Raw genomic sequence first — 15,694 nt, forward strand, 5'->3', positions numbered from 1 at the left:
GACCTGAAAACTCCAGAATAACCTAACTCAGAGGGCCAAATTGAAAACAGCAGCTGAAATCAGCAGGGGTTGGCATGCTCCAAAACAAGTATAAAAGGCCCTAAAATAAGGTATTCAAGGACCACAGCAAACTGGGCCCAACCTAAAGTTATCTTCAAAGAAAAAAGAACTCACTGAAGAAAAACTACTGATTAAAAAATCCAAACTAAGCAGGACAACACAGTAAACACAAAAGAAGAGGGAGGGAAAACATCTCAGAAAGTTAAGCCACATTTTTAAAATATTTCACAAAAACAAAAGAGGGACTCACACTTATAATCCCTGCACTTTGAGAGGCAGAGGCGGGTGGATGACTCAAGGTCAGGAGTTCAAGACCAGCCTGGCCAACATGGCGAAACCCCATCTCTACTAAAAATACAAAAATTAGCTGGGCATGGTGGCCCACACCTGTAATTCCAGCTACTCAGGAGGCTGAGACATGAGAATCACTTAAACTCGGGAGGTGGAGGTTGAAGCAAGCCAAGATCATACCACTACACTCCAGCCTGGGTGACCTACTGAGACTCTGTCTCAAAAAAAAGAACAGGCAAATCTACAGAGACAGAAAACATATTGGTAATTGCCTAGGGTATGAAGAGTAAATGCTAATGGGTATAAGGTTTCTTTTTGGGGTGACAAAAACATTCTAGAATTAAATAGTGGTCACAGATGCACAACCTTGGAATTGTGCACTTTAAAATAGTAAGGTTTTATGGTACGTGAATTATATCTCAATAAAAATGATACAGGAAATGAAAGAACAAATCAGCATTAGAAAGACCTAGAACAGAATTAGAAGTATGAGAATAAATGTCAGAAATGAAAACTAAACAGTACACAAGAGCAATGCCATGAAGGACTGGACCAAAAATGGCAAATATAAAAAACAGGCAAACTAAAAAAAAAAAATATGTAAGATAAGCAAGGAAGATCCAACATAATTATGTAGGAATTCCCAAAAGAGAAAACCACAGCATTACAACAGAATACCAGAAAATATAATTCAAGAAAACTTAAGAAATTTTAATTAATTTGTAATGTCAGACTACATACTGAAAAGGCACACTGTGTACTGGAAAAAAACTGATGCAAAGTAACCAACATCAAAACATACTATAGTAAAATTATTGAGTTTTTTTTGTTTTGTTTTGTTTTGTTTTGAGACAGGGTCTCACTCCCATCACCCTGGCTGGAGTGCAATGTGGCGTGATCATGGTTCACTGCAGCCTCAACTTACTAAGCTCATGTGATCCTCCCACCTCCGCCTCCCGAGTAGCCAGGACAAGCGAACGCCACCACATCAGGCTATTTTTTTGTATTTTTGGTAGAGACGAGGTTTTGCCATGTTGCCCAGGCTGGTCTCAAACCCCTGAGCTCAAGCCATCCGCCTGCCTCAACATCCCAAAGTGCTAGGTTTACAGGTGTGAGCCACCACACCCAAATGGACTTTCAAAAAAAAAAAAAAAAATCAAAAACATTTGGGCATCTAAGCAAAAAGAACAAGTGACAAACATCTAAAAACTATGCTGTCACACTTTGACAGCAATGTCATACACCAAAAGAAAATAGATTGTTACCGCATTTAAGATCCTCAACAAGGAAAGAAAGGCTAAGAATGTTCTATCCAGCTAAAGTGACTTTTAAGTATAAACATGGCAAACTGTCACCAACATGCAAGAACTTAAGGAACACTATTCACATGTGCTATCCCTTAGGAATCTGCAGGAGAATGCACTTCCAACCATCAAAACGATGAATTAACACAAAGCTGCTAGTAATCTACTAAAATAATCCAAAAAATTGAAAATAAGTGCTGACAAAGACGTGGAGAAACTGAAACCCAGTACAGCGCTGGTGGGGTAATCACTGAGAAATACAGTTTGGAGATTCCTCAAAAAGTTAAACATAGAATTGCTGTATAAGCCAGCAATTCCACTCCTAGGTATATAAGCAAAAGACCTGAAAACAAGCACTTGTTCACAAATGTCCACAGCACTATTCACAACAGCTAAAAAGTAGAAACCCAAATGTCCATCAGCAAACGAATGGATGAATAAAATATGGTATATCCATACAAGAAAATAATATCCGCCCAAAAAAACAAATTAAGTACTGATACAGAATGTGGATGAATCTCAAAAACATTACACTGAGAAGTTAGAACAAAAGAAGCCAGACACATATTACATGATTCCACTTATATGAAATATCCAGAATAAATAAATCCACAGAAACAGAAAACAGGCTGTTGATCACCAGTGACCAGAGGTAAGGGGAAACAGGAAATAATCACCTACTGGGTATGAAGTTTTATTCTGGGGTGATGAAAACGTTTTTCCATTACATAGAGGTGGCCACTGCACAACCCTGTGAATGTACGAAATTCCACTGAATTGTTTACTTTAAAATGCTTAATTTTATGATACGTGAATTTCACCTCAAGTTTTTTTTAAGTGAAGAAACCATTAATTAAAAGAAATATAATGTCAAATAATCTGGTTTAATCGATTTAAACAAAGGTGAATGTTAAAGACTAAATGAAGGGGGCCAGGCACGGTATCTCACGCCTGTAACCCCAGCACTTTGGGGGGCTGAGGCAGGCAGATCACGTGAGTCCCCAGGAGTTCAAGACCAGCCTGGGCGACATGGTGAAACCCAGTCTCTACAAAAATACCAAAATTAGCCAGGCATGGTGGCACGTGCCTGTAGTCCCAGCTACTCAGGAGACTGAGGCAGGAGGATCACTTGAGCCCAGGACACAGAGAGTGCAGTGAGCCAAGATCACACCACTATACTCCAGCCTAGGTGACAGAGTAAGATCCTGTCTCAAAAGAATAACAACAATAATCACCCTAAATGAAGGCTATAATATAGAACATATAAGAACTATGTATTCTGGCCGGGCGCGGTGGCTCAAGCCTGTAATCCCAGCACTTTGGGAGGCCGAGGCGGGCGGATCACGAGGTCAGGAGATCGAGACCATCCTGGCTAACACGGTGAAACCCCGTCTCTACTAAAAATACAAAAAAATTAGCCGGGCGTGTTGGCGGGCGCCTGTAGTCCCAGCTACTCGGGAGGCTGACGCAGGAGAACGGCGTGAACCCGGGACAGTGGTGGCCCTTTAACCACATTTGGGAGGCCGAGGCGGGCGGATCACGAGGTCAGGAGAGGACCATGGTGAAGCCCCCACAAAAAAGAACTATGTATTCTGATGATGTAAATACAGTACAACTTTTTTTTTTTTTTTTTTTGGAGACAGTGTCTCACTTTGTTGCCCAAGCTAGAGTACAGTGGCACAATCTCAGCTCACTGCAACCTCCATCTCCCAAGTTCAAGCGATTCTCCTGCCTCAGCCTCCCGAGTACCTGGGATTACAGGCGCCTGCCATCACACCCAGCTAGTTTTTGTATTTTTTGTAGAGACAGAGTTTCACCACGTTGGCTAGGCTGGTCTCAAACTCCTAACCTCAAGTGATCCGCCTGCCTCCCAAAGTGCTGGGATTACAGGAGTGAGCCACCACGCCCCATCACAGTACAACTTTTTTTTTGAGACAGAGTCTCACTGTTGCCCAGGCTGGAGTGCAGTGGTGCGATCTCAGCTCACTGCAAGCTACACCTCCCAGGTTCACACCATTCTCCTGCCTCAGCCTCCCCAGCAGCTGGGACTACAGGTGCCCGCCACCACGCCTGGGTAATTTTTTGTATTTTTAGTAGAGAAGGGGTTTCACCATGTTAGCCAGGATGGTCTCCATCTCCTGACCTCGTGATCCGCCCGCCTCTGCCTCCCAAAGTGCTGGGATTACAGGCGTGAGCCACCGTACCTGGCCACAACTATTTTTAAAAAACAGCACACAGGCAAATTCAGTTTTTAAAAAATTTAAACTACTTAATAAGTACCTACTTAGCTCTTACAAACACGTAACATTTCACTAACAATTTCTGAAACATATTGGCTTACCTCCAGACTTCATGGAACACACATACACATACACAAGACTGCTGCTTAACAAAAATGAAAGCCATCTCTTGCAAGTAGTGGGTGAGGTGACTAAAAATTTGGATACAAGGCAAAATAAACACCATTTCAATTTTTTTACGGATAGCTCAGGCACATGTCTCCAAATACACCATTAGTCTTGCCTGAATTCTACCAGTAGAGTTCACAGCCAAAAGAATATCTTACTCCCATCATCCAAGCAACCGAACCAGGCAACAATAACACTCTGGGTGTTTCTGAGGATAACCCCGAAATGTCAATTATCCAGAATTCTCGCAGCACTATACAAAAAGAGCTGTCACCCTCAAGTGAATCCGAATCTTTCAAAAAGAAAAATTTCAGCCTGGGCACAGTGGCTCACACCTGTAATCCTCACACTTTGGGAGGCTGAGGTGAGTGGATCACCTGAGGTCAGGTGTTCGAGACCAGCCTGGCCAACATGGCGAAACCCCGTCCCTACTAAAAATACAAAAATTAGCTGGGCGTGGTGGCAGGCACCTACAACCCCAGCTACTCAGGAGGCTGAGGCAGGAGAATCGCTTGAACCTGCGGGCAGAGGTTGCAGTGAGCCAAGATTGTGCCACTTCACTCCAGCCTGGGCAAAAGAGCAAAAACCTCCATCTCAAAAAAAAAAATTACAATTTCTTAATCACTGGGTAAATTAAATTCAATTCTGCATTACAGCCCTTTGCCCTGATTTTTTGGAAACTGAAATCTCGTGTATAACAAATGCATATGTAAAGAACTACCAACACATTGGAATATTCAATTAATCAGAACAAAAACATTAGTCTACATTATTAGAATAACCAGACCCAACTTTATATAAAAAGCAGGGTCCTGAATGGCTTCGAATTTTTTAAATAGAACCAAAATTATCATATAACCCCCATGATGATTTTAACAATTAGCCAATTAAAGGTTAATGTACGTGGAGAAGACTCACTTTTCACTTTAACATCGAAATATTAATATACTTACCTATTCATGGTTCCAGATACATCAACATCATTCATAAAACATTCAATGCTCAAAGGGAGATCTGAAGCATTTGCACTCATCAATTTCTTGAGTTTCTCACACTCCTGAGAGAGTCGTAATAACGCACGGATTTTGGACTTAATGTCTAGCTTGTATTTCTTCCCAAATTCTTCACAGAAGTGATTTACTAACACTTCATCAAATTTTCTACCTCCCAATGTCGTGTCAAATGCAGTGGCCAGAACCTTAAGGAAAAAATGAGAATTAATCAAACAACCAATCGATTTTGAAACAGATGATATATATTTGCCTGGTAAGTTGTTTATTTAGAAAAAAAGAGGGAGGGTTACATTAAGGTTAAAATAAAGCAATGTATACATCATTTAATCCTTATTACCCCACACTGTAAAAATAGGCACTATAATCCCCAATGTACAGATAATGCTACAGACCTGGACAGATGAGATAAACTGCAGTTCACAAAGCTAGTAAGTGGTAGAAGTGGAATTCAAAGCCAAATCTCCTTAATTCCGAAGTCCATGCCCTCCCCACTGTACCAGTCTGACTCCCATTAGCAGTTACATGTCCAAGGTAAAATATACTAACATGTCACGTACATACTTCTAGTCTACTCACTATCTCAAAACTGAGTAATACCAAAGGCTCAACTCTCTGCAGTTTACTACCAAAGGACTCCTTAAAGCCTTAGCTCACAGCAATGTGTTTCTATTTAACCTGGAAGTCTAATTAGCCTGGGTTACCCATTTCCAAATCTCTAACAGATTAGAAGCAAACTAGATCTAATTAGATTCAGTAATAGAAGTTAGGCTAAGTAAGTGATGACATCCTTATGAAGGAATAAAACCAGTAAAAACAATCTCTTCAAAGAATGCTAAACGTCATGGGGGAAATTTTCTTAGTATGTTAACTGAAAAAAAAAAAACAAAAAAAAAAAGACAGGACACAGAGCTAAATATAGTGACTCCAATTCTGTTTTCTTAGAAAACTAGAATGAAACACACCAAGCTGTTAAGAATGGTAAGATTGTAAATAACTTTTCTTTTTTTTTTTGATACAGGGTCTCACTCTGTTGCCCAGGCTGGAGTGCAGTGGCACAATCTCAGCTCACTGTAGCCTCGACCATCCAGGCTCAAGCAATCCTCCCACCCCAGCATCCCAAGTAGCTAGGACTACAGGCACACATCACCACATCCAGCTAATTTTCGTATTTTCTTTGCAGAGATGAGGTTTCGCCATGTTGCCCAGGCTGTTCTCAAACTCCAGGCTCAAGCGATTCCCCTACCTCAGCCTGAAGAGTAGCTGGGACTACAGGCACACCACCACACCCAGCTAATTTTTGTAGAGACAGGGTTTTACCATGTTGCCCACACTTTTCCTTACACATAAATGTTTTCCAATTTGGGGAGATTTTTGTAATGAATATTTTTATAATTTAAAAGTAATCAAAAGGATTGGAAAACTGACAGGTGACAGGTAACACAGAAGGACAATTTAGAAAAACAGAAGCAGATGGCTACTAATACACATCATTCTGATCCAAAGCCAGGCTAAATTATAACCAGAGTCTTCTGTTTAAAAAGATGAAAGCATACCATAGATCTTAGAAATTCTATTAGTGATTAAACACTGAGAATTACATTTGGTCCACCATTTACAGCTGTCAAAAAGCAAAATCACAAATCTCTCATTTCCCAATTACCTAAAAGATTCGCTTTCTTTTATTTAAAAACAAAACCACCTAGAAACAATATAAACCAGAAAATAACGTGGAAACGTCTATTTTTCAAAGACACAAGACCATAACAAATAAAGTCTCAAAATTCCTCCAAAATTACCGAATATTTAGTTTTGGGTAATCCCTCTCCACCAATCTCCAATGGGTACAAGGCGGTCAATTTAGACCTTGGCACCAAGAATTTTAATATACAATTCGAATAATTAAAGCAAACACTTGAGAAATCCTTGGTTCTTCACCAAATTCTAGATAAAATCATCTAGACAGAGAATTTTATACCCTACGGTGGAACTAGCATAAACCAGCAAACTCAACTATGACAGAGATCACCCTCTGGCCCCTCCTTGCCTTCTATACTTCTGTGTGTACAAAACTGCTTAAACTTTTGGCTTTCCAGAAATCTATAATTCCTAGTCCAGTTTGTTTTGGAATCCAAAAGAAACCCCTTTTCCAGAACACTCAAAACCTCAAAAGCAAGAGAACAGAGCACCTGTACCACCCTCTCAATCCCCAGTGTAAAATTCACCAAGGAACTACATGTTAAAAAATCCTCCTGCTGGGCATGGTGGCTCACGCCTGTAATCCCAGCACTTTGGGAGGTCGAGGCAGGCAAATCACCTCAGGTCAGGAGTTCGAGACCAGCCTGACCAACATGGATAAACCCTGTCTCTACTAAAAATACAAAATTAGCCGGGCATGGTGACACATGCCCGTAATCCCAGCTACTAGGGAGGCTGAGGCAGGAGAATCACTTGAACCTGGGAGGTGGAGGTTGCAGTGAGCCAAGATCGCGCCATTGCACTCCACCCTGGGCAACAAGAGCGAAACTGTCTCAAAAAAAAAAGAGAAAAAAAAGAAAGAAAAGAAAAAAAATCCTCTGAATAACCCTGTAAGGTATGCATTGTTTCTCCCATATTGTAGATGAGAAAAAATTGTTGTCTCTCAAAATTTTATAATTACCATATTACTAACACAGTCTTCTGGAAAAAAAACATATACTTACTTTCAGTTTTCCTCTATTAAATGCACATACAGAAACTTGATAAGCAGAGTGGCCCATGTCTACAAAAACTACATTTCTTGGTTTCTCTTCTAAGGCAGGAAGATCCTGCTTATAGATTCCATATGCAAGAGCAACTACAGAAGAAAAAACACAAAAATTAAACATAACATCTAAGTAAATAAAATTCATTTAAGCAGGAAAAAAGAGGTTTTATATATAACGAATGCAACTACATGTGTTATGTTTTAGAAATCAAATTCTTTATAAACACTGTATAATTTATTCAAGAAAAAGATTATCTTCCAAGAGTTAAATACTGACATTCACTTAGACTTCCTTACAGTCGCCAATGGACTTTGGCACAATTTTCCCCAAGCCATTTCCCCCATTTTCCAAATATATTTTCCTGGATCTCTTCTACCCCTACGCTATGTTAACACCCCACATGCTCTGTCCATGAGATGCTGCTTTATGTCCCATTCCTCTGACTCTACCAGTCCACAAGTCTAAGAGAAGACCAGTCTTTAACCCAAAGCACTGCTCCACACGCTAAGTGTGCTCCTTCCCCAACAAGCATGTGATTAAATACCAAAATGCATGCTATAAAGGTACACAAAAAGCACTGGTCAGATTAATTCTTCACAAGTGACACAGTATCCAAAAACACCATGACACAGGTGGTAAGCAAGAGCAGCAGTGCTAAAAGCAAAATAAAGGGCAAGAAACCCTAGGGTTTTAAAATTTCACAACCTTCAAGATTAACCAAGTCAAAAAAATAATCAACGGTCCTCCTTACCTGCAGTGGTTTCATTCATTAATCGCAAGCAATTAAGACCAGCGATCTGTGTTGCATCCATCACTGATCGTCTTTCTGCATCAGTATAGAAACAAGGAACCTACAAAAAAAAAAAAAAGAATGTTTACTGTATTATAGATTCTAATTTTAGTTAGTAAAATCCAGGAACGCCATCAAATACCTACAGCAATTTATTCTGTATATGATCAAGAAAATATTTCAAACTAGTAGGGAAAAGTTAGAACATTTAGTAAGCAGTGTTAGGATAAACAAATAGCCATACCATTACCTTACATATACTCATTACATGGCAGACCAAAATACCAACAGCTAAAGTAGGGACCACAGAGAAGAGTTAATATAAAGGCCAGAAACTGCTATCCTTAGAAAATGCCTGCTTGCATGTTGGTCCTTGCCTGGCATCTAGGATCTTGATTCACAAACAGTTCACTAAATCAATAGAAAAAGTTTCCCTAAATGATTAAGAGTGGTTCGCTGTACCTAAGCTGTTTATATAAACATGTAGCTTGTGCTGACTACCGGCTTTCCTTCTGGGAGTTGGAATTTTGGTTCATGCTAGGTATAGGGTACCAATGTGACCGACTCCTGATAAAAACCGTGGACTAGCCAGGCGTGGTGGCTCACGCTTGTAATCCCAGCACTTTGGGAGGCCGGGGCAGATGGATCACCTGATGTCAGGAGTTTGAGACCAGCCTGGCCAACATGGTGAAACCCCATCTTTATAAAAAATACAAAAAAAAAAAAAAAAAAAAAACCACTAGCTGAGTGTGGTGGCACATGCCTGTAATCCCAGCTACTCCAAAGGCTGAGGCTTGAACCTGGGAGATGGAAGCTGCAGTGAGCCAACATCATGCCACTGCACTCCAAGCTGGGAAACAAGAGCGAAACTCAGTCTCCAAAACAAACAAACAAACAAACAAAATCCCTGAACCAGGCTCAGGCAGAACTCCTGTAGTAGAGAACATTTCACCCGTATTGTTACAACCTGTTGCTGGAGTTAAGCACATGCTGACTCTGGGAAGTTTGTGCCTGGTTTCCTCCAGAATCTGCCTCATGTGCCTTTTCCCTTTGTTGATTTTGCTTTGTATTCCTTCACTACAATAAATCTTAGCATGAGAATAGCTATATGCTAGGGGCTGTGAACCCTCCTAAGCAAATTACCAAAACTCAAGTGTGATCTTGAGGCCCCGCCCAAACATGACTCAACACCTTTTAACTTGATACCCAAAACTGGAAAAGACACTTAGGCATTCCAGTATTTTACATAAATTTTACTCCCACACAGAGTGTTATGCAGGATCAAAGCTAGGGGCACTAGATGGAGGAAGGGAAACAAATCTGGGAGACCAATGGAGAGCTGAGGAAAGGTAGGAAACATCTAAGAAATACAGGATCTGGTGTATCAGCCACTGGGGAATCAAGGTCACTGAATCTGAGCTTTTTAAAGGAACACAGCATTTTCATTCTTCTATAAAGAATAAAGCCCATCCCCAGAATGGTGTACGCAACTATAATCCAATTCTTTCTGACAAATGTCAATTCTACTTTACGATAATCAAGGACCAAGGAATCCGCCAGGCAACAGACTCTAGGGTGAAAAAGCCACCTAACAGTCCTTGCTTTGCCAATCAATGCACCAACATTAAGACAAAAGAGGCCACAAAACTAAAGTATCAGGTAACAATTGCAGAATGAGGAGATTTGGTGGCAAAGCCAATGTAACCACACATATTTCAACAGTCCCTAAGGATTCCACCATACTAAAGCACAAAGCTACAGTAGCCAGGCTTCCATCTTAACAGGGATATGCAAAAGATAAAGTCAACTGCTGCCATGTCTTTGTGTTTTGGATAATTTTTTTGAGACAGGGTCTCAGTCTGTTGTCCAGGCTAGAATGCAGTGGTGTGATCACAGCTCACTGCAGCCTCAAACTCCTGGGCTCGAATCAGCCTCCCAAGTAGCTGGGACTACAGGTGTGCACTACCATGCCCAGCTAATTTTTTTTTTTTTTTTTGGTGAAGACAGGGATCTCATTGTGTTGCCCAGGCTAGTCTCAAATGATCTTCCTGCCCTGGCCTCCCACAATGCTGGGATTAAACCACCATGCCCAATCCTTGCCTTTGTCTTTAACGCTAGATACCAACAGCAAATACAAATAGAGAACAAGTGCCATTTACAATTGGGGTATTCAACTAATTCAACAAATGAGTGGCTACCCCGTGCTATGCCAGGCCATGAAAAAAATCCAGGAAGAAGTGGGCAGGCTGAGATGAATGCACCTTGAAGAACAGAAGAGATTTCAATAGGCAGAATAACAAAGGAGGCCTGAACAAAAGCTAAGCAGCAGAAGAGAGTAAGAAAATGAAGACTAGTTTCATAAAATTTTTTCTTTGAGACAGAGTTTTGCTCTTGTCGCCCTGGCCGAAGTGCAATGGCACGATCTCAGCTCACCACAACCTCAGCCTCCCGGGTTGAAGTGATTCTCCCACCTCAGCCTCCCGAGTAGCTGGGATTACAGGTGCCCACCACCACGCCCAGCTAATTTTTGTATTTTTAGTAGAGACGGGGTTTCACCATGTTGGCCAGGCTGGTCTCGAACTCCTGACCTCAGGTGATCCACCCACCTTGGCCTCCCAAAGTGCTGGGATTACAGGCGTGAGCCACCACGCCCAGCCTGACAAATTTTTTAAATAACCATTACAACCTGAGACAAAAAACAACTTTACTTGAAATTAGCAGCTTTCTTCTCTCTGCTTCTTCATGCAAATTCCCAATAATGTATATGGATCAAACTCACCGAAACAACACAGTCAACTACAGGCTTCTTAAGAACACTTTCGGCTGTCTCCTTCAGTTTGGACAAAAGCATGGCAGTAACTTGCTCAGTGGTAAAATTTCGCTCTTCCTCCATATATGTCACCTGCAAGAAAACAACACAGGGGCCTAGACTTATTATATTTCTTTCTTCATGTCCTAGATGAACAATGCTTCCCATTATCAAAGCAACATTATCTCAAGAGGGGATTGGAAAAAAAAAAAAAAGCTAGTTTTTGAAGTAATACCTTGAAGGTCACTTTTAGCTTCCTTTTTTTTTTTTTTTTTTTTTGGAGGTAGGGTCTGTCTCTCTGTCATTCTCTCTCTCTGGAGCGCAGTGGCACGATCACAGCTCACTGGAGACTTAACTTCCTGGGTTTAAGCAATCCTCCTGCCTCAGCCTCCCAAGTAGCGGGGAGCAGAAGCACATGTCACCATACCTAGCTAATTTCTTTTTTTTCTTGTAGAGACAGGGTTCTTGCTTTGTTGCCGATGCTGGTCTCAAAACTCCTGGCTTCAAGCAGTCCTCTTGCCTCGGCCTCCCAAAGTGCTGGGATTACAGGCATGAGCCACCATGCCTAGCCTATTTTAGCTTTCAACCAAACACGATACTTGGAGATGAATGAGCACAGCGTAAAACAACAAATCTTGGCCGGGCACGGTGGCTCACGCCTGTAATCCCAGCACTTTGGGAGGCCGAGGCGGGCGGATCACGAGGTCAGGAGATCGAGACCATCCTGCCTAATACAGTGAAACCCCGTCTCTACTAAAAATACAAAAAATTAGCCACGCGTGGTGGTGAGCGCCTGTAGTCCCAGCTACTCGGGAGGCTGAGGCAGGAGAATGGAGTGAACCTGGGAGGCAGAGCTGGCAGTGAGCCGAGATTGCACCACTGCACTCCAGCCTGGGCGACAGAGCAAGACTCCGTCTCAAAAAAAAAAAAAAAAAAAAAAAAAAAAAAAAAAAAAAAAAAACCAACAAATCTTAAGAAAAGCTCCTTTGCAAAGACAAATCAGTGTAGCTCACCATGACCCACACTGCCCCTCCATAAAGAGGCTGCTGGTAGAAACTATTTTAATGTCCGACATACTATGTGTATTTTAATGTGTTTACTGTTTATTATCCATCTCCACAATTAGGATTCAATCTAATACGAGGACATGCATTTGTCTGATTGTTCACTGCCATAGCTCCAGCACCTAGAACAGGACCTGGCACAATAAATACTGGTTGAATTAAATAATAAAAGATGGGCTAGGTGCAGTCGCTCACACCTGCAGTCCCAGCATTTTGGAAGGCTGAGGTGGGCAAATCACTTGCAAGACCAGCCTGGCCAACATGGTGAAACCCCATCTCTAATAAAAACACAAAAAATTGGCTGGGCATGATGGTCCATGCCTGCAATCCCAGCTACTAGGGAGACTGAAGCATGAGAACTGCTTGAACCCAGGAGGCGGAGGTTGCAGTAAACCTAGATCATGCCACTGCACTCCAGCCTAGGCGACACAGTGAGATTGTCTCAAAAAAAAAAAAAAAAAATTAAAGTAAGTAACAATAATGAATGAACAAAGCTTCAAGATAAAGCCCTATTCCAGATAAAAGTCTGCAACTTTGATAACAGTTACGAATTTTAAATGTTGAAAGACTGCCTAAAACAATACCAACCCATCCCACACGCCCATATTCCCCAATTACAATCCAGAATAGAACATGTTGCTCTCTTCTTTTAGCTGCTGCCCTAACTCAGCTTGCGTGCCACCTTCTCACTCCCCAACCCAACCACAATTTATTACGGTTTAGAATTGAACAGTTCTTACTTTATTGCATGATAAAGATGGGGAAATATCCCTCCTGGTGCCCTTTCTAAATTATCTCTTTCTTCCCTGCTATTTGCCTAATTCTGAGGTCAATTCCACCACCTTCAGACTTGCATCTACTTGTTTCCCAGATCTTCTTCCTAGTCTTTTTCTCCTTTGGTTCTTGCAATGCTTATGACTAAATCTGCCAGTACCTATCCTATTTTATTTATTTATTATTTCTAGTAAGTATTGCACATTTCTTCACCTCCCTTTTTAACCCCTTTTTCTCTCCTGTGCTTCAGCTTCACCTTTTACTATCCCATTCAAACTGTCCTTAATTACCACAGATATTTTAAGTCATCATTCTTTAGTTTTCAGAATTTTTCACTCCTAAATACAACTAAATTATCGGCTACACTGCAACAGCAGATTACCTTTTTCTCATGGTTCTCAACATCTCTTGGCTTTCCAGCCTGTTCTCCTGATTCTTGGCCTCCAAAACCAAATCTCTCCATAAACTCACCTGCCTGGAAAGCCAATCACGCCCCCACCCCGCCTAGTGAATTCCTCTTACTACCTCTGAGTGCAAGAAAGGCAAATGTGTGCACCCTATCCATCTCCCAGCCTCTTAGCTTTTCTGTGATCAGTTCACTGCATACTTCACAGAGACTCCACTAGATGTACCAGAGATAAAGATCAAACTCACTTTTCCCCAAAAGAACATCTCTTTCTAAATTAAGTCCTATCTCCAAGAAGTATGCCCATCTATCTGCTAGTGACTTAAAACTGTGATTCCTGCCAGGCGCGGTGGCTCACGCCTGTAATCCCAGCACTTTGGGAGGCCGAGGCGGGCAAATCACAAGGTCAGGAGTTCGAGACCAGCCTGGCCAACACGGTGAAACCCTGTCTCTACTAAAGATGCAAAAAACTACCCAGGCGTGGTGGCATGCGCCTGTAATCCCAGCTACTTGGTAGGCCGAGGCAGGAGAATCGCTTGAACCCAGGAGGCAGAGGTGGCAGTGAGCCAAAATCACGCCATTGCCCGCAACCCTGGGTGACAGGGCAAGAGTCCATCTCAAAAAAAAAAAAAACCAAAAAAAAAAACTGTGATTCCTTTGCCTGCTCTTCCAGAAGTCATTCCCTAAAATCATGCTAAAAAGCCCACTGCATCAGTGAGCAAAACAAGCAGCAATGGCAGTATTAATTTCAAACCATCACTACCCAGGCCTCCAACCCATATTAAGAGCACCACACATGGCTCCCAACCAAAATCCAGATGATTCAAAAAATGTCAAATAGTCTTTACTAGAAAAAAGCTTTCCCTAAGCATCTGTAAGCATTTTCATTACAATCTGACATCAGAAAGGTACAGACAGATATTGAACTGATAAAATATAAGAATGCATTTTAATTATAAGGCATTAACTTGACAACCTTACCTTTATACCTGTTAATCCTGTAGGCAACTGCACAATATCATATGCAAGGTTAGATTTTTCTGCCTCCACAAATGGATCAGAGAATGCTCGGCCATGGAATCTTTTAAATCCTTGGACTGTGTTCTTTGCATTAGAAATTACCTAAGAGAAAGAACACCAAAGAGTGGAAAGACTACTACTAATTTTTTTTTTTATTTCAACAGCCTCAGATTAAATTAGCAACATTTTAACTAGATAAATGGTGCCCACTAGCATGCGAAGTGAGGGATGAGGGATTTGCACCGGTCTCAGAGTGGCAGGGCTAAACATAGAGCCCTGCTCTTCCTATATCCCATGAAGTCAGGTCATTACACTTGCATAAGTATTTTCTGTTCTTAAACTTCTAATAAACATTTACATAAAATAATTTTTAGCCTTTAAAAATTGCCCACAGTTTATGGTTGAAAGTTTCCAGGAACCAACTCAGCAATACATAAATTGATTTAGAAATTCTAGTTAAGGCCAGGTGTCATGGCTCAAGCCTGTAATCCCAGCACTCTGAAAGAGGCCAGGGCCTCATCTGAGGTCAGGAGTTCGAGACCAGCCTGACCAACATAGTGAAACGCTGTCTCTACTAAAAATACAAAAAATTAGCCGAGCATGGTGGTGCGCACCTGTAAGCCCAGCTACTCAGGAGGCTGAGGCATGAGAATCATTTGAACCTGGGAGGTGGAGGTTGCGCTGAGATAGGGCCACTGCGCTCTCAAGACAAAAAAAAAAAAAAAAAAAAAAAAGAAAAGAAAAAAAATTCCAGTGAAACAAATTTCTCATAAAGGGGAAAAAAAAAATCATACTAAGTAAACAAAAATGAACACAAAAGGATATTGGGAGAGTATTATTTGTAATACTAGATGCCTAGAAACAGCCTAAATGGTTAATAACAGAGAAATGCTTAAATAAATTATGGGATATTCATACAATGAAATATCAACAGGTAAAAGTTTTCAGAAGGTGGTAAGACAAATGTCTATATGATTTTTGGATAATGGTTGAACAAGTGACTTTCAAATT

General features: G+C 41.2%; 1 protein-coding gene across 1 annotated transcript in view; it reads right to left on the minus strand.

The window, feature by feature from the left end:
- HSPA4 (heat shock protein family A (Hsp70) member 4) overlaps window positions 1-15,694 on the minus strand; it is a 53,167-nt gene that overhangs the window by 22,533 nt on the left and 14,940 nt on the right. The window contains exons 3-7 of the mRNA XM_032156431.2: window positions 14,645-14,785; window positions 11,390-11,512; window positions 8,572-8,671; window positions 7,776-7,909; window positions 5,017-5,261 (exon numbers count right to left, since the gene is read on the minus strand). Of these exons, the coding sequence (XP_032012322.1) occupies window positions 5,017-5,261; window positions 7,776-7,909; window positions 8,572-8,671; window positions 11,390-11,512; window positions 14,645-14,785 (743 nt within the window). The remainder of the gene's footprint in view (window positions 1-5,016; window positions 5,262-7,775; window positions 7,910-8,571; window positions 8,672-11,389; window positions 11,513-14,644; window positions 14,786-15,694) is intronic.

The sequence above is a fragment of the Hylobates moloch genome, unplaced genomic scaffold, assembly GCF_009828535.3.
Source record: "Hylobates moloch isolate HMO894 unplaced genomic scaffold, HMol_V3 SCAFFOLD_6, whole genome shotgun sequence".
Taxonomy (NCBI): Eukaryota; Metazoa; Chordata; class Mammalia; order Primates; family Hylobatidae; genus Hylobates; species Hylobates moloch.